At 43.5% G+C, this 22,942-nt stretch overlaps 1 protein-coding gene across 3 annotated transcripts in view; it reads left to right on the top strand.

The window, feature by feature from the left end:
• The first annotated feature begins 554 nt into the window (after window positions 1-554).
• Window positions 555-22,942, top strand: part of LOC122563198 (TBC1 domain family member 22B) — a 314,506-nt gene continuing 292,118 nt past the window's right edge. For 2 of the 3 annotated variants that reach the window (XM_043716741.2, XM_043716743.2), the window contains exons 1-2: window positions 555-798; window positions 12,456-12,512. In XM_043716741.2, coding sequence (XP_043572676.1) covers window positions 743-798; window positions 12,456-12,512 — 113 coding nt within the window. In that variant the 5' untranslated portion in view covers window positions 555-742. The remainder of the gene's footprint in view (window positions 799-12,455; window positions 12,513-22,942) is intronic. The other variant, XM_043716742.2, reaches the window with a different exon arrangement.

Below are 22,942 nucleotides of genomic sequence, written 5' to 3' on the forward strand. Positions count from 1 at the left end.
GTTAATTCCGCTTCTTTCTCCAGATGCTCGCCGCGACCTCCTGAATGTATCCAGCACCTTCTGATTTTTTTTCCCCCCAACGTTTTGGGTCAACGTTCAGCAGAGCTGGCGATCCTTTATTTCATTCAAAAGGATGGTATCAAAATTGGGATTTGTCCAACGGAGAAATTTTTAAAAAAAGTTTCAGGTTTTCGAAATCCCCAATTCAATTTCAGGTTCTTGGGTGTATCTAAACGTTAGATTAACTCGGCTGTGCTGGCAGCATGGAACAAGACAGTGTTACTTTGCAGATTAGGAGGAAAAGCAAATAAAACGATGATCTGTCAACACTGATAGCTGAGCAATCTAATCTCTTCATTTTATATTTAAATAAAATTCAGGGTTGTTGTGTGACCAAGCTGCTAGGATCAATGCTTGCTCTGTGGACATCTGCCTGTCAATCAGCCGGCGGCGTCGCCAAGGAGACAGGCCACCTCTGAACATCAAGGCTCCCGATTGGTGGCTCGGTTCACGGTTCCGCCCCGGCCAATGAGAGGGCAGCGTCGGCCCCGGACGCCAACATGGCGGCGGCAGCAGCAGCAGCAGCGTTTAGAAATTGTTTGAGATTTTAACCTTTCCGACCGGGGCGCGCCCGTCCTTCTGCACGGTATTTATTTTTCCTTTTAAAAAAAAACACCCGAAAATTCCGTCAGCGCTCCGGTACTGTCAGGGGAAGGAAAGGAAAGGAAGGGAAGGGGAGGTGATGGCGAGCGACAGCAGGAGGCAGTTCTGGAAGCGGAACACCAAGGTTCCCGGAAGGTTCGTGCAAGCGCTCACTGACTCCGGGGCAACCACAACTCGCTGCTAATTTCTTTCCTTGTTGGCCTCCTTTTATTCTTTCCTGTTTTGCTGTTTTTTGAGATTGCAGGGGTTGTCAGTTTGATTTCATGTTTTTAAACACAAAAAAAATCCCATCTGTATCCCAGCTTTAGCAAAGTGAGCATCTGTTTGATGCACTCACACGGAAATGTATTGTCAACTTTACTCAACCACACAAACACATTCTAGCTAGATTCGTTTCCTTGCTGATCAACATTTCTTGCTAATGCCCTCTCCCATTGAAAATAATTACTGTACAGATTGATGTGATCGAAATCTATGTGAAAGTACTCTTGTCATAAACAGTAGTAGTGTGACTTGAGTGCCCAGTTTTACTTCCTTGTCCTTAACCATGTTGGTTTTCATCTTATTGGGTTAAATTTAGCGTGTAACTTTTGAAATAGCTGATTCAATATTTGACATGTATGAAATGATAAATAGTTTATGCACCTCTTCATAGAAAAAGAGTATCACGCTTGGGTCAAAAAACAAAAGTATATAAACATAGGCCATGTCACCTTAACCAATCAGTCTAATAGTACTTTCCTGCTTGCTCAGCATCCCTTGGCAGATTCATCTGTTTCAATGAAATAGCTAAATCCTTGTTAAAATTACACAAGGGTTTCCACCATAACATATTTTAGAAATACTGTCATATTCTGACTATCTTCATGAATTTTCTTTTTACCTCTTTAATGCTCTTAGTAGAATGTTTATTTGTGCATTTGTGTATTCCTAATTGTTTTGTAATTAACCATGTTGATTTTAATTTGTTCTATTATCACCTGTCATGCACATGTAGAATGTGTCACCTATGACTTGTGACTTTGTACTCATTCCCCTGTGTATTATTTTTAATATTGAAAGATGATCCATGAAAACTTTATTCTTTTACAAAACTGTTCCCTGAAACAGTTATAGCTGTTGTTAAAATATTATATAACTGAATGTTATTAAACAATGCATTTTAAGGATCAGATTCCAAACTCTAACATGGCGTACAATCTGCAACAGATGGCAATTTGTGATCTTGGAAAACTTATCAAAATGTTCAACATCAGAAGCCTAATAATGTACTTTCAGTCAGTTGAAATTTTTTCAAGTAATCTGATCTGTCAATTTCAATGAATTTGAATAAATGAAATAGAAAGTCAACTTAACAAACTTAAAATTCTTTTTCATTTTTGTTTACTTTTAATATTGGTTGTTTTCTATAAATATGTCTCAGTTATAGGGTGTATATAGGGTGAAGATAACAGGCCCCAGGTCACATGAAACTTCCCTGCGTTCTGATGCTCCAGCTGCATATGAATAATGTCTGCTGTTGAAACTATCAGTGTCACTTTTGCATAATATCTTGCCCAGAAGAAATTTTTTTATGCTACATTAATTGAATGATTTTTGTTGATAATTTGGGTGACTATTGAGACATCTAGCAAATTAATTGATAATGAGTTTTGTAACTTCCAAAAATTTCCAAAGCTAGCTTTAATTGGAAACGTTTTGGCATGAAGACATCTATTTTTCAGCTTGGCAAAAAACCTTACTTAGTCAGAAGCTGTAACTAAGCTGTCTTAGTTATGTTATGATAAGGTGAAAATTGCAGAATTGTTTTGTTTTATTAATATGACACTAGCAATATGTGAAATGTCTAGACTTGTTCCTTGACTGATCTTTTTCCTTTTTATGTATGCTTGTTGATTCTTTTCTTTCAATTGACAAAGGCAGAAGTTCTATTCAGCTTCTTGGATGGCTTCCATCTTCTATTTTAGCAGTATTTATGTTTTTAGTTAATGGGGACACTGAAATATTGCGTCTTTGCATGGATTTTTTGGCCTCTGCCTAGTTAGTTGCACTAACTAGGCAGAGGCTAAAACTCTGCACTATTCATGCTGAACTTTGGATTGCCAAGTAGTTGCTTTGAAGTAGAGGTATTTATTTTATAGAGCTCTCATCTAGCATAATGTGCCCCACTTTTCATTGTGGAAACAAACAGTTTGATTTTTTTTGTTGCCGTTAAGTTTTTGTCTAACCTTCATAAAATGACATAAATATCTCAAATAGTGGGTGTTCAACTTCAAGCTACTTTAGAAGGTGAATTTGTCTGCACATCCACAGTATGTACAGTCTAGTTTTTTCTCCCATGTTGAGTTTGATTGAAGCTTATAGTGGTATACGTACTGCGGTGTAGTGGTAAGCTTCTTAATCCTGGGAAAGTTTAAGATTCAGTCATTCCAACTATACTTAATCTTACTGCTATAATTGTGGATCTGAGATCTTGCATGCTGCAACCAGTGAACTGTGGGTAATTAGGAATTGTAAGTAAATGGAGAAAATACAGGCCATTGTCTCAAGCTGTCCACAATAACAGTTGCAGGTGAGTTTAATACAAATAAACAGTACTTTTGGGTATGATTATACTTCACCTTTTGGCGACAAGTTGTCATTAGATTTCAGTTATCTATTGAGATTGAGCCTACTAGGGAACTGACTTGCTTGTAACACGCGTTGTTTCCTCCTGTATCAGAGAAGAATATTTATTTCCAAGATTTCATTAATTTAAAGGATAGTCAAGTGCTTGCATGTATCAATGACTCATTATTTTTAAAGCCAGGACTTTGGTAATTTATTTTTCCTTCTGCATATTTAGAATTTAAGGAGCTTATTTATTTAAGGTTTTAGTGAAGATCTGAACCTCTAGTTGTGGTTGAAGTTGTTGATTGGTTCACCAAGCTGGTTGATTTTCTTGCAAACATTTCATCTCCCTCCTGGGTGACATCTTCAGTGCTGTGTAGCCTCTGGATAAAGTGCTGTTGTTGTGAAAAAAAGTTACAGAAAACCCAGCACCAGAATATATGAACATCAGCTTGCAAAAAAACGACACGACCGGTCCTTGCTCATATCAATACGCACTGACAGTGAAGGACACCAGTTGAGTTGGGGACAATTTGTGATACTGGGACAGACTCAACAAAGAAAAGCTTGGGAATTCCTGGAGGCCTGGTATTCATCCACTGGTTCCATAAACAAATATTGAAATAGACCTATCTACAGACTACTACAGTACAAAACCCGAAGTATATCCACCCACCACAACAGACAGAACCATACAAGTTTGGGGCAGGTCACAATGACAGTGCTTCACCCGGAGGTTACACAGCACTGAAGATGTCACCCAGTAAGGAGACAAAAATTGTTTGTAGTACAAATCAGTAAAATCTGAGATGCTAATAGCAATGTTAGGAATATTAATAATCCATATTACTGACTGGAATAGATCACTTGACACATGAGAGAAAAGAGTTTAAAGCTGTGCTTTGCATGCATATGTGTATGGTCACTTTTTTCATGGGCAATTTTGCTATTAAAACTGCAATCTCTACAGCAAGTTCTGGAATAATAATTAAATTGCTACATGGAGACGTATTTGCTAACAATTTCCTTAGTAACGTTTCCTATTTGTCCTCTTGCTTGATAAACCTCATTTTCCCATAGCCTTTAAATGATGTTCCTAAAGGAAATCAAAAGGAAGAATTATTTTCAGGACCCCAAGTGACATGTTAACCACGTGGAGCTTTCAATTGTAGAGTTCTTGGCGGTTGCTTATGTGACGAGGGGAGGCTTCACCATTAACCCAATTAAGTTTACCTCATCACGACTTGATACTGCACACCCACAGGTTGAGAATATATGTATTTCTTTTTATTAAGAAATAGGATTTCACTGCTTCTAGAAATGCACAGCAGTGACATAATTGTTTAAGTAGAGAGATTGAGTATGAATATTATGTGATCAAATAGTTAAGAAGGAAATGCTTTAAATCAAATTCTGACTTTTATTGTAGCTACAAATGGCGGTGTTTCATGGTTGATGTAACGGAGAGTAAAAGGTTTTAGATTTAGATTAGATTAGATTCCCTACAGTGTGGAAACAGACCCTTCGAACCAACCAGTCCACACCGACACTCCGAAGAGTAACCCACCCAGACCCATTTCCCTCTGACTAATGCACCTAACACTGTGAACAATTTAGCATGACCAATTCACCTGACCTGCACATCTTTGGAATGTGGGAGGAAACCAGAGCACCTGGAGGAAACCCACGGAGACACGGAGAATGTGCAAACTCCACACAGAGTTTGCCCAAGGCTGGAATCGAACCTGGGACCCTGGGGCTGTGAGGCAACAGTGCTAACCACTGGCCACCGTGCCACCCCTAGGCCAATAAAAATGTTCCTTCAATAATTGAAGTCCAGAGGAAGAAAAAGTTTAGAAGAGGCAATGTTCAGTACAACAAAAGAAGAGAAAGAATACGCAATTTCAAGTCTTTAGGTGACTTGAGGTATTAATTATTTTCATTCTGGAGGTGTGAGCTTTCCTGAACAACTTCTCTTTCCAATCCTTCCACTTCCTCCAAACGAAAGGAGTAGCCATGGGCACCCGCATGGGCCCCAGCTATGCCTGCCTCTTTGTAGGATATGTGGAACAGTCCATCTTCCGCAGCTACACTGGCACCACACCCCACCTTTTCCTCCGCTACATCGATAACTGTATCGGCGCTGCCTCGTGCTCCCACGAGGAGGTTGAACAGTTCATCCACTTTACCAACACATTCCACCCCGACTTCAAATTCACCTGGACCGTCTCAGGCTCCTCCCTCCCCTTCCTAGACCTTTCCATTTCTATCTCGGGCGACCGAATCAACACAGACATTTACTATAAATCGACCGACTCCCACAGCTACCTAGACTATACCTCCTCCCACCCTGCCCCCTGTAAAAACGCCATCCCATATTCCCAATTCCTTCGTCTCCACCGCATCTGCTCCCAGGAGGACCAATTCCAAAACCGTACAACCCAGATGGCCTCCTTCAAAGTCCGCAATTTCCCCCCAGACGTGGTCGACGATGCCCTCCACTGCATCTCTTCCACTTCCCGCTCCTCCGCCCTTAAGCCCCGCCCCTCCAACCGCCACCAGGACAGAATCCCACTGGTCCTCACCTACCACTCCATCAACCTCCATGTGCAGCGTATCTGCCACCTCCAAACAGACCCCACCACCAAGGATATATTTCCCTCCCCTCCCCTATCAGCGTTCTGAAAAGACTACTCCCTCCATGACTCCCTCGTCAGGTCCACACCCCCCACCAACCCAACCTCCACTCCCGGCACCTTCCCCTGCAACCGCAAGAAATGCAAAACTCGCGCCCACACCTCCCCCCTTACTTCCCTCCAAGGCCCCAAGGGACACTTCCATATCCACCACAAATTCACCTGCACCTCCACACTCATCATCTATTGCATCCGCTGCACCCGATGTGGCCTCCTCTGTATTGGGGAGACAGGCCGCCTACTTGCAGAACGTTTCAGAGAACACCTCTGGGACACCCGGACCAACCAACCCAACCACCCCGTGGCTCAACACTTCAACTCCCCCTCCCACTCCACCAAGGACATGCAGGTCCTTGGACTCCTGCATCGCCAGACCATGGCAACACGATGGTTGGAGGAAGAGCGTCTCATCTTCCGCCTAGGAACCCTCCAACCACAAGGGATGAGCTCAGATTTCTCCAGTTTCCTCATTTCCCCTCCCCCCACCTTGTCTCAGTCAAATCCCTCGAACTCAGCACTGTCTTCCTAACCTGCAATCTTCTTCCTGACCTCTCCGCCCCCACCCCCACTCCGGCCTATCACCCTCACCTTGACCTCCTTCCACCTATCGCATTTCCAACGCTCCTCCCCCAAGTCCCTCCTCCCTACCTTTTATCTTAGCCTGCTGGACACACTTTCCTCAGTCCTGAAGAAGGGCTTATGCCCGAAACGTCGATTCTCCTGTTCCTTGGATGCTGCCTGACCTGCTGCACTTTTCCAGCAACACAATTTCAGCTCTGATCTTCAGCATCTGCAGTCCTCACTTTCTCCGTTCCTGATTGGGCCAGCAACTATTGACTGTCTTTAATTGACCTTTCACAGTTAGTGATGAGTTGACTTCTTAAACAGCTGCGGTCCAATTTGTACTTTAAGTGCTGTGGGAGGAATTTCCAGGATTTTAACCCAGTTACACTAAAGAAAAGTCAATATATTTCCATGTCAGGATAAGGAGTGCTTTGGGGAGGAACTTGTTGTTGGTTTTGAAGGTGCTTTGAAGAAGACAGTGAATTTTTGCAGTGCAACTTGTGGGTGGTGTTTACTGCTGCTACCGGGTATCACCAATGGAGGAAGTGAATTGTTGTGGATGTGGTTCCAACCAAACTGACTGCATTGTCCTGAATGGCATCATGCTTGAGTGCTTTTGGAACTGTCCTTATCTGAACAAATGGGGGTATTCCATGACACTCCTGGCTTGTGTTTTGTAAATAGCTTTGAGAAGTTAGGAGGTACATTGTTTATTGTAGCCTCCAACTATTTTTGTATCTATGGTATTTATATGTCCGGGCCAGTTTGGCTTCTGGCAGTGCTGTTATTATCAAACTCTGGGTAAAGTTCCCCAATTCATTATGGTTTTATGTGGGCCACCCCAAACAGTTAAGCTCCCAGGTATGGAGGATGATGTGGTTCTCCATCTTTATTCACCCACCATCAGTTGATTGCAACAAATTTAACATAATCCCTTTCTTTTTTAGGTAAGTACATTTGGATCTGGAAGAAAATGTTTTAAATGCCATTGATTTAAGCAGACTTTGATTGACAAAGATTGAGCTTATTAATTACTAAATTTGAGAAAAATTAGTAATACAGCAAAAATACAGATTAGAATTAAAAGGTGAGTGGAGGGATTAAAATCTCTTCATTAGAATACAACAGAGAAAAAAAAAAGAATTGGCTTAGTTGTAACTCTCTTGGAAAATTTAATGGAATAATAGATTGTCTACTAAACAATAACTGTTCCAATATAGTAACATCCCACAAGCACACCCTTGGCAAAAAGCTGTTTCAGAAAACAGGTTGTCTCACGTGCAACTCCAGTAGCCCGGGACGAAAAATATCAAGAGAACTCAGTGTAGCACGGAGAGATGTACTGCAGCAACAGACCCAGAGTTGGTAAAGTGTGGTGCTGAAAAAGGCACAGCAGGTGAGGCAATATCTGAGGAGCAAAGGAGTCAACGTTTTGGGCAGGACCCTTCTAGTCCTTCCTGAAACGTCGACTTCCTTGCTCTTTAGGTGCTGTCTGACCTGTGCTTTTTCCAGTGCTATACTTTGCCAACTCTGACTCTCTAGCATCTGCAATCCTCACTGTCTCCCAGCAACAGACCCAGCAACAACTGAGAGGAAAACCAAGAAACTAAAAATCCAGGATCTGAGTGCTTGACTGCACCCATTCAGTCTGTTTCGGTTGTATCAACCTTTTTTGTTTAAAAAAAACAGCCTTACAAGCTGTTTACTTTCAGTTTTCAATGGACCTCTTGGCAACTCTGTCTTAAAAGCCTATTTTTTAAAAAAAGTACAAAATAGACCATTAAAGTCATAGTATCATTGCAAGGGTTGGGAGGTAATCTATAGGGATTGTTAGGAAATCACTATGCTATTTGTTTAAAATTTTCTGACGCATTTAGTTATAATAGCTCATCAATCCCACACAGAATTTTCCTGAATTCATATTTGCACTTATTTGGACTCTTGATTTTGAAAATGGCTCTTGCCTGACACTTGCCTGAATTTTACTTGCTACTGATTAACCCATACCTGGATGTTGTCCAGATTTTCCTGCATTTTTGACATAGACTACTTCAGTATCTGAGGAATCACCAGTGGTGCTGACTATCCCTACTTCAAACCTTTATAATGGATGGAAGGTGATTAATGACACAACTCAAGATGGTTGATCCTAGGACATCACCTAGTGGAATTACTGCTGTGATGATCTTGATGAGATCACTGACCTCCAAAGCCATTTTCCTTTGTATAGTCATGATTCCAACGAGCTAGTGATGCTTGGCTGTATCCAATTTGGAATACATTGACTTTTGTAACTACTGCTGTTATCTTTGTGCTTGGGTGTTTCTCTCCAGTTTGAGAGACTGTGAGAATGTAGGAATAGAGAGAGAGACTTGTCCATTTCTAGTTACAGATTCATCTCACTAGCAATTACTTGAAATATCATTCACTCATATTCCTATGTTTGAGTTTGTATTCAATCTCAATTGTAGATATTTTAATTATTTCCAACTCATGAGCTTCTCATCAAGGTGTAAATTAAACAGCAGGTAAAAGTTTCTTCAGACTTGCTGGTTTTCGTCTTTTGAAAAGAATGATTTCAGTTCAGACTGTTTACTTTTAATGGTTTCATGAAGATTGGGTGATTACTGTGAGCATTTGAATTTTTTTTTCTTTTAAAAAAATCAGTCCATCAGTGATCCAGATGTTAAACTCAGATGATGGAAGTTGAAATTTGATGATCCGTCATTTATCACTGTTACGACCATTTGATTCCTATTTCACAGTGAATATAGGCCTTCTGGGGATGGCAGTTTTAACTTAAATGACATCAAAATCACCATTTGACTAGTGTCCAATTTATTATGTGGTAATATTACATAATTTATTATCTGTTTCTTGTCCCAGATTTGGAACACTGTAAACAACATGGAGAAAGCGACTGGTTGGTAATATTTGTCATGAATTCTTAGTGGTTGAATTTGCTTAATATTGACCACATTAGTTGACTTACCAGTGAACTAATTGCTGGACTTGTTTGTGGTAGACTAAGTGTACTTATCTTTATGGTTGCACTGTAAATTGGGAAATCTGAGATTGAGGAGTTAGTTGTGTTTTGCTCAGAAAGGATGAAATATTCCTGTCCATATTAAAAGTCATTGACATTTTATTTGATGTCAGAGATCAGAATTGCTTGGTAAGTATTTGATATTGCATTTAGAGTTATAGCTTCAATGGGTCATAAAATTAGTCACTGCAAGTGAATATTATGTAACCTTTGGATTGTCATTGGTGACTTGAAAATTTCTTGACACGATTAGTGAAATCAAACACAAAAACATTTTTACACTTAAAATTTTAATTTCTCAGTAAAAGCTGTACTCAAGTAATATGACTGCCCAACTAATTGAATTTATGACATTGTAGCCATCTTTCACACCTCAATTGTTTTGAAAAGGAACTCTGATTAAGTGTAAGAGTGGTCTGAATTGAGCAGGGATGATACTGCTTCATCTTTGGTAGTTAAAAGAAATCACTGTTATTGGTAGAGTTTGTGTATTTAATAAATGTATTGGTTGTAGAGGATTACAGGAGATATTCGAGTTTGTGGTCTAGGGACAAGGCCATTTATTTTCATTGATGTGTTTGGAAGTCATATTTAGTCATTCAGTATGCTTATTGATGTCTCATGAAATTGCACAGAATTGTAATTTAAATCATAAAATTGAAAGTGGAGTTATGTTAAGAGGAAGTAACTAAAATAGTGTCTGTTGTGAAATAAGAATGCAATCAGCTCAATTAATTTTACTATGAATTGTGTTCTTGTGGGTATTTCTGGCCAGAGGACACTTTTATTGCTCATCCCTTCTTGCCATTTTGAACCACTGCAGTCCATGTGTTAGCAGTAGGGAGGGAATTCTACGATTTTGACCCATTGACACTGCAGGAGTATGGTAGGTAAGTTGTTGGAGGGGATTCTGAGAAACAGGATTTATATGCATTTGGAGAGGCAAGGACTGATGAGGAATAGTGAGCAATACTTTGAGCGTGGGAAGTCATGTCTCACAAGCTTGATTGGGCTTTTTGAGGATGTAACCAAAATTGGCAGCATGGTAGATGTTGTCAACCTGGAGTTTAGTAAAACCTTTTACACAGTTCTGCATGGTGGACGAATTGGTAAGGTCAGATCACATTGGATTTAGGCAGGGCTTGTGAATTAGATACAAAATTGGCCTGTTGGTAGGAGACAGAGGGTGGTGGTGATAGGTTATCTTTTGGACTGGTGGCCTGTCACCAACCGTGTTCTGCAGAGATCGGCTGTTGCTTGTCATTTACATAAAGATTTGGATGAGAATTTAGGAGGCATGGTTAGTAAGTTTCTGGTTAACACTAAAATTGCTTCTATCATCAACAGTGAAGAAGGTTATCTAAGATTACAAAAGGATCTTGATCAATTGGGCCAATGGGCTGAGGAATGGAGTTCAATTTGGATAAATGTATGGTATTGCATTTTAGTAAAACAAATGAGCAGAGCTGAAAAATGTGTTGCTGGAAAAGCGCAGCAGGTCAGGCAGCATCCAAGGAGCAGGAGAATCGACGTTTCGGGCATGAGCCCTTCTTCAGGAATCGCGATTCCTGAAGAAGGGCTCGTGCCCAAAAAGTCGATTCTCCTGCTCCTTGGATGCTGCCTGACCTGCTGCACTTTTCCAGCAACACATTTTTCAACTCTGATCTCCAGTATCTGCAGTCCTCACTTTCTCCTAAACAAATGAGCAGTACTTCAACAGTTAATGATAGGATCCTGGGTAGGGTTGTTAAATAGAGAGAGACCTAGGGGTTTAGACACATTGTTCTATGAAAGCTGCATCACAGGTAGACAGGGGGTTAAGAAGGTGTTTAGCACACTTTCCTTCATTGGCTGACGATTGAGTTGGGATGTCATGTTGAAGTTGTACAGGATGTTGGTGAGGCCACTTTTGGAGTACTGTGTACAGTTCTGGCTACCTGCAGTCGGAAGGGCACTATTAAATTTTGAGAAGGTTCAGAAAAGATTTACCAGGATGTTGCAGAGACTGGAGCGTTTGAGTTAAAAGGATAGGCTGGGACTATTTTCACTGGAATAATAGGAAGTTGAGGGGTGACTTCATAGAGGTTTATAAAATCATGAGGTTTAATAAGGTGAAAGCGAAGGTCTTTTCCCTAGGGTGGGGGGAGTTGAAAATGAGGGGGCATATATTTAAGGTGAGGGGAAGAAGATTTAAAAGGAACCTGAGGGGCAACTTTTTCACAGAGCGTGGTTTGTATGTGGAATGAGCTGCCGGAGGAAGTGGTAGATTCAGGTATAGTTACAACGTTTAAAAGACATTTGGATAGATACATGAATAGGGAAGGTTAGAGGGATGTGTGCCAAATTAAGGCAAGTGGAGTAGTTTAGTTTGGGTCGGCATGGATGAATTGGACCTATTTCCGTGCTGTATGACTCTGTGTGATTTGAAGGGGAGCTTACAGGGGGTGGTGTCCCTATGTATATGCTGCCTTTGTCATTCTAGATGGAAGTGATTGTTTGTTTGGAAGGTCCTATCAAAGGGGCCTTGGTGAATTTCTGCAGTGCATCTTGTAAATGGTGCACACTGCTGCTAGTGAGCATCAAGGGTGGAAAGAGTTGATGCATATGGATATGGTGGCAGTCAAGCAGGCTGCTTCAGTCTGCATGATATCAAACTGCTTGTGTATTGCTGGAACTCATCTGACTTGTGCCCTGTAGATAGTCGATAGGCTTTGAGGAGTCAGGAGGTAAGAATCAGTAAATAATGTACACATAATTCATTCATGGTATCAACTGGAATTTTTCCCCTCCAAACTGTGATAATGTGCAAATTATATTTGAATTCATTTCTTCCGCTTATATGATATGTCTTTTTCTCTCTTTTTTTCTTTCCTTAGTATACAACAAGTTTATGGAGCTCAACATCCCCCATTTGATCCCCGTCTACACAAAAAGTAGGTTTGCATTTGATTTATTGTTCTTGTCTGGTTTCATAAATCTGTTTTCGATTTGAATGACCTTCATCATGTTAATATGGCCAGAGCTTTGTGAAGCGAAAGAACAATTGATTTCTTATAATTATGTATCAGCCCTACCTAGATGTGACAGTGGATGAGTAGAACAAGGATAATCTAAATGATTTGTTCTCCGCTCAAACCAGGGTTAGAAGCTGAACTATAGTTAATTGATGTTGATAAAATGTAGAGCTGGAAAACCACATAAGGTCAGACAGCATCGGAGGAGCAGGAAAGTACAGGTTTTGGATGGAGACCCTTCATTAGAACTGGGAAGGAGAAAGGGAGCTCAGGAATAAATCGACGGATGGAGGTGGGGCTGAGGGAAAGATAGCTGGGATGGTGAAAGGTGGATGCAGGAAGGTCGGTAGGATGGTCATAGGTGGATGCAGGTAGGGGGTTATTGTGATTGGCCAGTGGGAAGATGGAGTGGATAGGTGAGAAGGAAGATAAGTCAAGAGGCGGGGAGGAGAGGGATGGCTGGCGATGGGTTGAGGTGGGAGGAGGAGTGGGGAGAGTTTGAAGCTAGTGAACTCTACATTGAGGCCATTGGGCTGTAAGTTTCCCAGGCAGAATATAAGGTGGTGTTCCTCCAGTTTGCATGTGGCCTCGTTTTGACAGTGGAGGGGGGAGGGTGGTGGTGTTGAAATGGCTGGCAACCAGAATGTGGTCTTGATTGGAGCATTTAGAGCAGTCCCTGAGTCTGCACTTGGTCTCCGATGTCGAGGAGACCACATCGGGAGCAACTGATGCAATAGACCAGGTTAGAATTGCAGATTAATCTCTGTCGGATTTGGAATGATTGTTTGTGGCCTTGGACAGAGGCAAATGGGAGATGTAGGGACAGGTGTTGCACTTCCTGTGGTTGCAGGGAAAGGTACCAGATGTGAAGGAGAGGTTGGTGTGGAACTGATAAGGGAGAATGACTGAACGGTCCCTACGGAAAGCAGGTAGGAGTGGAGAAGGAAATATCTTTTTCGTGGTGTCTGACTACTGTTGGTGAAAATGGCAAAGGATGATGCATTGGATTTGGAGATTGTGGGGTGGTAAGTTCTGAAGTTACTGTTTAACACTCCAGTGCAAATTGGGAGTTGCTCAATGCTGAGATGCCTTTTTGTTTCATACTTAGAGTATCTTTCCTAGCTTGTCAACTTCGTCTGTACCACTCCAGGTAATGAACAATTCTGTGTAATAATGGTTTAAAAGAAAATATGGTGGCCCTTTTAAAATATTTTGGAAATTTAAAATTTATTCTCAGGACCTGTTTGGAGAACATATGTTGGTTTAGAAGTTGGTGCTAGAAATATGTATTGGATAGCCAATGTAAATGGTAGAATTTAACTTACTAAATCTATCTCATTGTTGAGTGTCTGGTGGTAGCTGTGGTGGTGTTGGTGGTGGTGGTGATGGTGTTGGAGTGCATTACCGAAATGACCACTATCGCAAAAGAAACATCACCCTGCTTTTCCTTACTTGCCTCCGAGCCAAATTACTAAGGTGGCAATATTTTGCCAGTGGTGTATATATCTAGCATACATGAAAGAGCAACTGTATAGAGGTTTTTGAATATACCAAGTGTTAATTTTTCTGTGTGTGGTCTAAATCTTTCAAACTGGATTTTGGGGAATTTGTTTTGATGTACTGTGAACATTTGTCAGTTTTAAAATTGCAGGTGACCCGTGTACTTAGTCATAGAGATGTACAGCACGGAAGTAGACCCTTCAGTCCAACTCATCCATGCCAACCAGGTATCCTAATATAATCTAGTTCCATTTGTTAGCACTTGGCCCATACTCGTCTAAAGCCTTCCTATTCATATGTTAGGTTCTTTTCCCGAGGTTTCACACAAGAGATGCAATTCGCACACAGACTTCTGCAAGCAGTTAAAGTTTATTAAAGCATATACAAGCTAGGTGACCCCCTTTCATCTCGCCGCCATCCCTCGCCCCCCCCCCATCCCTCGCCCCCCTCCCCCCTCGCCCCCCTCCCCCCCCTCCCCCCTCGCCACCCCCCACGCCCCCCCCGCCCCCCCCGCCCCCCCCGCCCCCCCCGCCCCCCCCGCCCCCATCCCTCGCCCCCCCCATCCCTCGCTCCCCCCATCCCTCGCCCCCCCCATCCCTCGCCCCCCCCATCCCTCGCCCCCCCATCCCTCGCCCCCCCCATCCCTCGCCCCCCCATCCCTCGCCCCCCCCATCCCTCGCCCCCCCCATCCCTCGCCCCCCCCATCCCTCGCCCCCCCCCCCCTCGCCCCCCCCCCCATCCCTCGCCCCCCCCCCCCATCCCTCGCCCCCCCCCCCCATCCCTCGCCCCCCCCCCATCCCTCGCCCCCCCCCCCATCCCTCGCCCCCCCCCCCCATCCCTCGCCCCCCCCCCCATCCCTCGCCCCCCCCCCCATCCCTCGCCCCCCCCCCCCATCCCTCGCCCCCCCCCCCATCCCTCGCCCCCCCCCCATCCCTCGCCCCCCCCCCCCATCCCTCGCCCCCCCCCCATCCCTCGCCCCCCCCCCATCCCTCGCCCCCCCCCCCCATCCCTCGCCCCCCCCCCATCCCTCGCCCCCCCCCCCATCCCTCGCCCCCCCCCATCCCTCGCGCCCCCCCCCATCCCTCGCCCCCCCCCATCCCTCGCGCCCCCCCCCATCCCTCGCCCCCCCCCATCCCTCGCCCCCCCCCATCCCTCGCCCCCCCATCCCTCGCCCCCCCCATCCCTCGCCCCCCCCATCCCTCGCCCCCCCCATCCCTCGCCCCCCCCATCCCTCGCCCCCCCCATCCCTCGCCCCCCCCCCATCCCTCGCCCCCCCCCCTCCCTCGCCCCCCCCCCATCCCTCGCCCCCCCCCCCATCCCTCGCCCCCCCCCATCCCTCGCCCCCCCCATCCCTCGCCCCCCCCCATCCCTCGCCCCCCCATCATCCCTCGCCCCCCCATCATCCCTCGCCCCCCCCATCATCCCTCGCCCCCCCCATCATCCCTCGCCCCCCCCATCCCTCGCCCCCCCCATCCCTCGCCCCCTCGCAAGTATACGAGGTTGAGTCAAAGTGAGCCGCTGAACAAAGAAAATTCACCCCCTTTGTACAGGTCATGTTTACAGATCCTCTGGCCACTCCCCCAAAGTCACATGCCACTCAAGAAAACCCCCAATCACTCTCAGTCACAAGTTACCCCAGGTGCAATGGCAGGATGAGATCCTCCTCTGAGATAATGCGAATTCCCTAATCTTGGAGAATTGTTATGCAGACGATTTTCTAACTGAGTGATTTCCCCAAGACAATGCAGGTGTGACATTCCTCTGGCCAGAGAGCATTTCTGAATGGAAGAGATTGAACGATAGTTTAACTTTACAATAGCAAGGAGGAGTAGTAGCAAATGACTGTCTAATTGGGGTGTGGGTGATTCGCATTCTTGCATGACTGACGTCCCCACCCAAAGCTAGTGCAGTTTAACCCTTTAATATTACATTTATGTCCAGAGCGACATTCCTATTTAATCTTTTAACATTATACATAGATCCATCCAGATGCCTTTTAAATGTTGAAATTTTACCAGCCTTCTCCACTTCCTCTGGCAGCTCATTCCATACACGCACCACCCTCTGCGTGAAAAAGTTGCCGCTTAGGTCTCTTTTTAAATTTTTCTACTCTCACCCTAGACCTATACCCTCTAGTTCTGGACTCCCCCACTCCAGGGAAAAGCACCACATCCACAAAAGTCTACTCCCTCCACCAGCGACGCTCAGTAGCAGCAGTCTATATATCTAAGATGCACCGCAGAAATTCACCCAAGACCTTTAGAAAGTACCGTTCATAGCTATGACCATCTCCATGTAGTAGGACAGGAGCAGCAGGTACATGGGAACACTGCCACCTGCAAGTTCCCATCCAAGCCACTCACCATCCTGACTTGGAAATAATAGCTGTTCCTTCACTGTTGCTGTAATCTGGAAAATCCTGGCATTCCTTCACTCAGGGCATTGAGTCATGTGGACTGCAGCAGTTCAAGAAGGCAGCTCGCCATCACTTTTTCAATGCCAATTAGGGACTGTCAATAAATGCTGGCCAGACAGTGATGCCCATGTCCCACAGTAAATAAAAAGAAAACTCCAGTGAATACAACCCTAATCGACTCAATGCCTCCTCATACATCATTTGGAGATGCCGGTGTTGGACCGGGGTGTACAAAGTTAAAAATCACACAACACCAGGTTAAACATCATTCCTGCCATCCCAGAAATCAATGTGGTCAACCTTTGCTGCACTGCCTCTCTAGTATGAATATCCTTCTTCAAATAAGAAGACCAAAACTGAGCACACTTTTCCAGATGTGGCCTTACGAACACCTCCTATAATTGCAGCAAGATATCCTCTTTATACTTTAACATTTTATGTTTGTTCTTTCATTTTGGCATAACTTTTTATTTCAACATGCAATTATATCTGAAATTATAATTACTAAATATGTTTGATTTTCTGGCTGTATTTTCCCCCACAGATTGGGGATCCCACCACTGCAGATCTTATTTCGGACAGTCTGGGAAGCAAAGTTTGCTGCCTTTTCCATAAATGCCAGCAACCAATTTGCCTGTAGCCGAGAGCTTAACAATATTATGTTCCAGCCACTTCTCCATTCTGATGGTGGAGTGATTCCTCACCCATTTAATGGCCTCCATGCAGCAGGCAAGGAATCAGCAGACCCAGAGGTTCCAGGCTGTTAAGAGTTGCTGTCACAATAAATAGCAAATCAGTGCTTCCCCTCTATGTTGGAATATAGATTTAAGGTCACAGCCAGATTGATTTTTATTGAATGATAGAGCAGGCTAAAGGGGTGAATGTGTTCCTATTTATTTTATGTTCTTAAAGTCTAGCCCATAATGTTAAAAGTTGTTTCTTTGACATTTGTGTCTAAGCTTTATCATTATGCAAGTTTCAATTTTGGCATATGTAAGTGAGAAAGGTTACCTAGTTTTAGGCTAAAAATAAATTCAGTGCCAGTGAACTTCAGAATGCTAATTAACCACAAAGTACTTTAATTGATCAAATTCACTGGAGACAATTTTGGAGAAAGAAAATAGATAATGTTTTACAGAAGTGAGAAAGATTGAAGTTTTTTTGGGTTTGCAGCTTCATAAAGGAGGGATGAAGATAATTATTGCACTTGACCTTTTTGATTCTCTGCAGGAAATGTCTTCGTTATTTTTATTAGTCTACTAGAATGTCAGTGATTTTAAATGAGTGATTTGGAATTGGCTAACATAACAATGTCTACACCTGGCTTCAGATTCAGCCTAATCTGATGAATGAATGAAAAAAAATGGGAGTTTTTAAATGGATACCTCTCCACAATTTCATCTGCCCCTAATTGAACATTCATTGACCCTAAATTGACAAAATAATATTATGAGGGCATAAGGAAGTTCTGTTCAGGGAAACAAAGTTAGTGTTTTTCTGAAGTTGGAAATTAAACCCACTGATAATGCACGATAGAAAACTGCTCTTTTATTGCACCAGTGCCATTACATGCCCCAAAACAAATGAGATCGGAAAAGGTTGCAGGGGGAAATATCTTGGGTGGTTTCCAGGGACGCGGTTGGATTTAATGATTTGAATGGTGACAGATTAGTCATGGCTCACATCAACTTGATAGGGTTCCCCATGGTAGGCTCATTCATAAAGTCAGGGAGATTTGGTTATCTGGATTCAGAATTGGCTAGCTGACAAGAAGTCAGAGAGTGGTTGTAGATAGAAAGTATTCTGCCTGGAGGACAGTGTTGAGTGGGGTCCTGCAGGGCTCTGTTCTTGGGCCTTTGCTCTTTGTAGTTTTATAAATGACTTGGATGAGGAGGTTGAGGGTGGGTTAGAAAATTTGCAGATGACTCAAAGGTTGGAGGTGTCGTTGATAGTATTGAGGGCATGGTGGCTCAGTGATTAGCATTGCTGCCTCACAGTAGCAGAGTCCCAAGTTCGATTCCAGCCTCTGGCGACTGTCTGTGTGGAGTTTGCACATTCTCCTCGTGTCTGCGTGGGTTTCCTCCAGGTGCTCCGGTTTCTTCCCACAGTCCAAAGATGTGCAGGTCAGGTGAATTGGCCATGCTAAATTGAGCATAGTATTCGGTGCATTAGTTAGTGGGAAGTGGGTCTGGATGGGTTACTCTTCAGAGGGTCGGTGTGGACTGGTTGGGCTGAAGGGCCTGTTTCCACACTGTAGGTAATCTAATCTATCTAATCTAATCTATTGCAGGCTGCAGCATGACATAGACAGGATGCAGAGCTGGGCTGAGAAATGACAGATGGAGTTCAACCTGGATAAATGTGAAGTGATGCATTTTGGAAGGTCGAACTCGAATGCTGAATATAGGATTAAAGACAGAATTCTTGGCTGTGTGGAGGAACAGAGGGATCTGGGTGTGCAAGTACATAGATCCCTCAAAGTTGCCACTCAAGTGGATATGGTTAAGAAAGCATATGGTGTTTTGGCTTTCATTAACAGGGATTGAGTTTAAGAACTGCGACGTTTTGCTGCAGCTCTAGAAGTCCTTGGTCAGACCACACTTGGAATATTGTGTCCAGTTCTGGTCGCCCTACTATGGGAAAGATACAGAGGTTTTGGAGAGGGTACAAAGAAGGTTTACCAGGATGCTGCCTGGACTGGAGGGCTTGCCTTATGAAGAAAAGTTGAATAAGCTTGGACTTTTCTCTCTGGAGAGAAGGAGGAAGAGAGGAGACCTGATCTAGGTGTACAAAATAATGAGAGGAATAGATAGACTCAATAGTCAGAGACTTTTCCCCAGGGCAGGATTGACTGGTACGAGAAGTCATAGTTTGAAGATATTAGGAGGATGGTATAAAGGAGATGTCAGAGATAGATTCTTTATGCAGAGAATTGTGAATGCATGGAATGCATTGCCAGCTGTGGTGGTGGAAGCAGAGTCATTGGGGACATTTAAGCGACTGCTGGACATGCACATGGATAGCAGTGAGTTGAGGGGTGCATAAGTAAAGTTACTATATTTTACATTAGGATTAAATCTCAGCACAACATCGTGGGCCAAAGGGCCTGTTCTGTGCTGTACTTTTCTATGTCCTATGTTCTATCAACTCTCACCTCCCAGCTTGTCTCAACTCCTAGCAATTTGCCTATGGGCTCAGGTCCACAACAGATGTCATTTCTGTAGCCCTACACTCATCGGTGGAACATCTGGATAAAAAGGACACCTATATCAGGCTACCACTTTTTAATGCAGCTCCACCTTCTAGATTACGGCATACAATCAGCAAACTCCATGACTTAGTCTCTGCTCCGTCTTCTGCAACTAGATCCTCAACTTCCTTGACCCATAGACCACAATCAGTGAAGATAGACAACAGCACCACTGTCATGATAATCCCTAACACTGGCACCCTGTAAGAGTGCGTGCTCAACCCCCTACTGTATTCCGTGTGACTGTGTGGCCAAATGTTGTCCAAATTCCATCTACAAGTTCGCTGATGACATCACCATTGTAGGCCGGATATCAAACAATGACGAGACAGAATTCAGTAAGGAAATAGAATACTTAATGTCGTGTTTCAAAGATAATCGCTCCCTCAATGTCAGCAGAACTAAAGAGTCTATCATCAGCTTCAGGAAGAAAGGAGGAAGACATGTCTCTATCTACATCGATGGAGCTGAGGTGGAGAGGGTCGAGAGCATCCAGTTCCTAATAGTGACGATAATCAACAATCTGTCTCGACTTCCCACGTATGTGCGTCAGGTCAAGAAAGCGCAACAATGTCTCTTTTTTTCCTCAGGAAACGTAGAAAATTTTGTGTCTGTAAGGACCCTCACCAACCTTTACAGATGCACCAGAGAAAGCATACTGTTGGGGTGCATGACAGTCTGGTACTGCAACTGATGTGCCCAAGACCATAAGAGACTGCAGAAAGTTGAGTATAGAGCCTAGACCATCATGAAACCCAACCTCCATCAAATTGTTGCCCTGGAAAGGCCGACTGAATGGACTTCTCTAATTTCAAATTTAATGCTGATCTTGTTTTTGTGGACCTTCCGCACAGCTGTAATCTTGTATACCTTGCTCTATCTAAACACCCTATGATCTGTATGTCATTGTATGCTATTGTCTATCTGTACTGCTTGCAAAATAAAACTTTTCACTGGTACTTGGGTACAGGTGACAATAATAAATTACATCAAATCACTGACAAAAGGCGAGTTTGAGGAAGTATTCCAATGTTCCATCAAATATGACCTTTCACTTCCACCTAATATGGTAGAAATTGAAACTGCCATTAGATACATGAAGAATTGAAAAGCTGCAGAATATTTGTTATTCCAGTGGAGATTTTCAAATTTGAAGGACCAGAGCTTGCCTGTCATCTCCATCAACTGTTCCTGAAAATCAGAGACAGAGAAGTCCCTGCTGATCTCTGGCATGCTGCCATCACCACCGTCAAGAATGGAGACAAAATCGAATGTGGGAACTGCCAAAGAATCTTCCAATTCCCCATTGCTGAGAAGATCTTTACCTGAATCCTCACTGGTCCCTTTCCACCAGTCTTTGAGGAAATACAGGTACTCAATCCTTTATCCGAAACGTTTGGGACCAGCTGGTTTACGGAATTCAGAAATTTTTGAATTTCGGAATAAGTGACAGTTCAACGGTGAAATTTAAAAAAAAAAACTAACAGCAGACTCACTGAGTAACAGATCCTGACACAGAATTGAGGCCTGCCAGTGCTGGGCCACGCCCACCCATGTCGCATCTGAGTGACACTCATTGAGTGGGTGTGGAGTTGGGTTAACGTTTTGCTTGCCAAACAAGCTTGTTAATGAGATAAAAACTTCACAAAAAATCCTTCAGATTTTTGACTCAGTCAGTTGGGAAGCAGACTGAAGAATTGATTTCAACCTCCAGACTGGCATCCTTTTACCAACCTGTCCCAGGTCAAGTTCTGGTTCATCTCTCCATTAAGATCAATGGAGAAATCTTCCCAAACGTGGGACATTTCCTCCATCTGGGAGATGACTACTTATCTAATTCTGACATTGATTAGATTAGATTAGATTAGATTATTTACAGTGTGGAAACAGGCCCTTCGGTCCAACAACGGTCCACACTGACCCTCCGAAGAGCAACCCACCCAGACCCATTCCCCTACTGAAAATGCTGCCTTAGAATGAGACTATTCAACAATCGTGACATCCGTGTTGATACCAAAATCCTTATGTATAAGTCAGTCATCCTTCTCACTCTTCCTTATGGCTGTCGAACTTGGACTGTGTATAGACAGGACTCTTGAAGTTCCATCAGTGCTTCTTGAGATGGATTCTCTACATCAGCTGGGAGGACAGGCTCATTAGCTGCTTCAAGGACATTGAAGTTAATAGTACCAATATCAAAGCCATGATCATTCAAAACTAACTTCTCTGGGCCAGCCGTGTGCTTAGGATGCCTGAGTTCCAACTGCTAAAAACAAATCATCTTTGCTCAGCTCAAGGAAGCCTTGTGAATTAGAGGGGGCGAAAGGAAGAGTTTTGAAGACTCCCTGCAGACTTCACTCCAAGATATGCAACATAGATGTCAACCTGTGTGAGACACTCGTTCAGAAGAAACTGACTGACAGGAAGCTTCTGTATCAAGGGATGCAATTCTACGAGAACATCTATTGGCAAGAGAATGCACAGGAAAGGAATTGGAGAAAAGAATATCAGTGATCTCCAGGGGTCACCATGCCTCTCACGAAGCATGGGGTTGAGAAAATGGCACCCTCATGGTTACCTTTATTGTGATTTGTGTTGTATGTTTATAAAGAAAGGTTGAGTTTCTAATTCATTTCTTTGTCCTGTATATTTGTGTACAGAGTTTTATCTGGGTGACTTCCCCCGTCATAGCCATATATCATAGAATCACAGAATTGGTACAGAATAGAAGGAACCATTTAGTTCATTGTGCCTGCACCAACTCTCAAACCAACACCGTTAGTACCATTCTCCCGTCGTCCCTTTTCATCCTTTTTAGGTAACAGGTTTAATTCTTTTTTTTGAACCTACCATAATGTCTTTCAAAACATCCCAGACCACAACAACTTGCTATGGGGTAAGCTTTTCTCCTTTTGCTTTTGCTTCATTTCCCAATAATTTTAATCTGTGCCTTTTCATCCTCAAACATTTCATCAGATTTAGATTTAGATTACTTACAGTGTGGAAACAGGCCCTTCGGCCCAACAAGTCCACACCGACCCGCCGAAGCGTAACCCACCCAGACCCCTTCCCCTACATTTACCCCTTCACCTAACACTACGGGCAATTTAGCATGGCCAATTCGCCTAACCTGCACATTTTTGGATTGTGGGAGGAAACCCACGCAGACACGGGGAGAATGTG

Source organism: Chiloscyllium plagiosum, unplaced genomic scaffold (assembly GCF_037043375.1).
Source record: "Chiloscyllium plagiosum isolate Xiang-an unplaced genomic scaffold, Cpla_swu_hap1 HiC_scaffold_26, whole genome shotgun sequence".
NCBI classification, from domain to species: Eukaryota; Metazoa; Chordata; class Chondrichthyes; order Orectolobiformes; family Hemiscylliidae; genus Chiloscyllium; species Chiloscyllium plagiosum.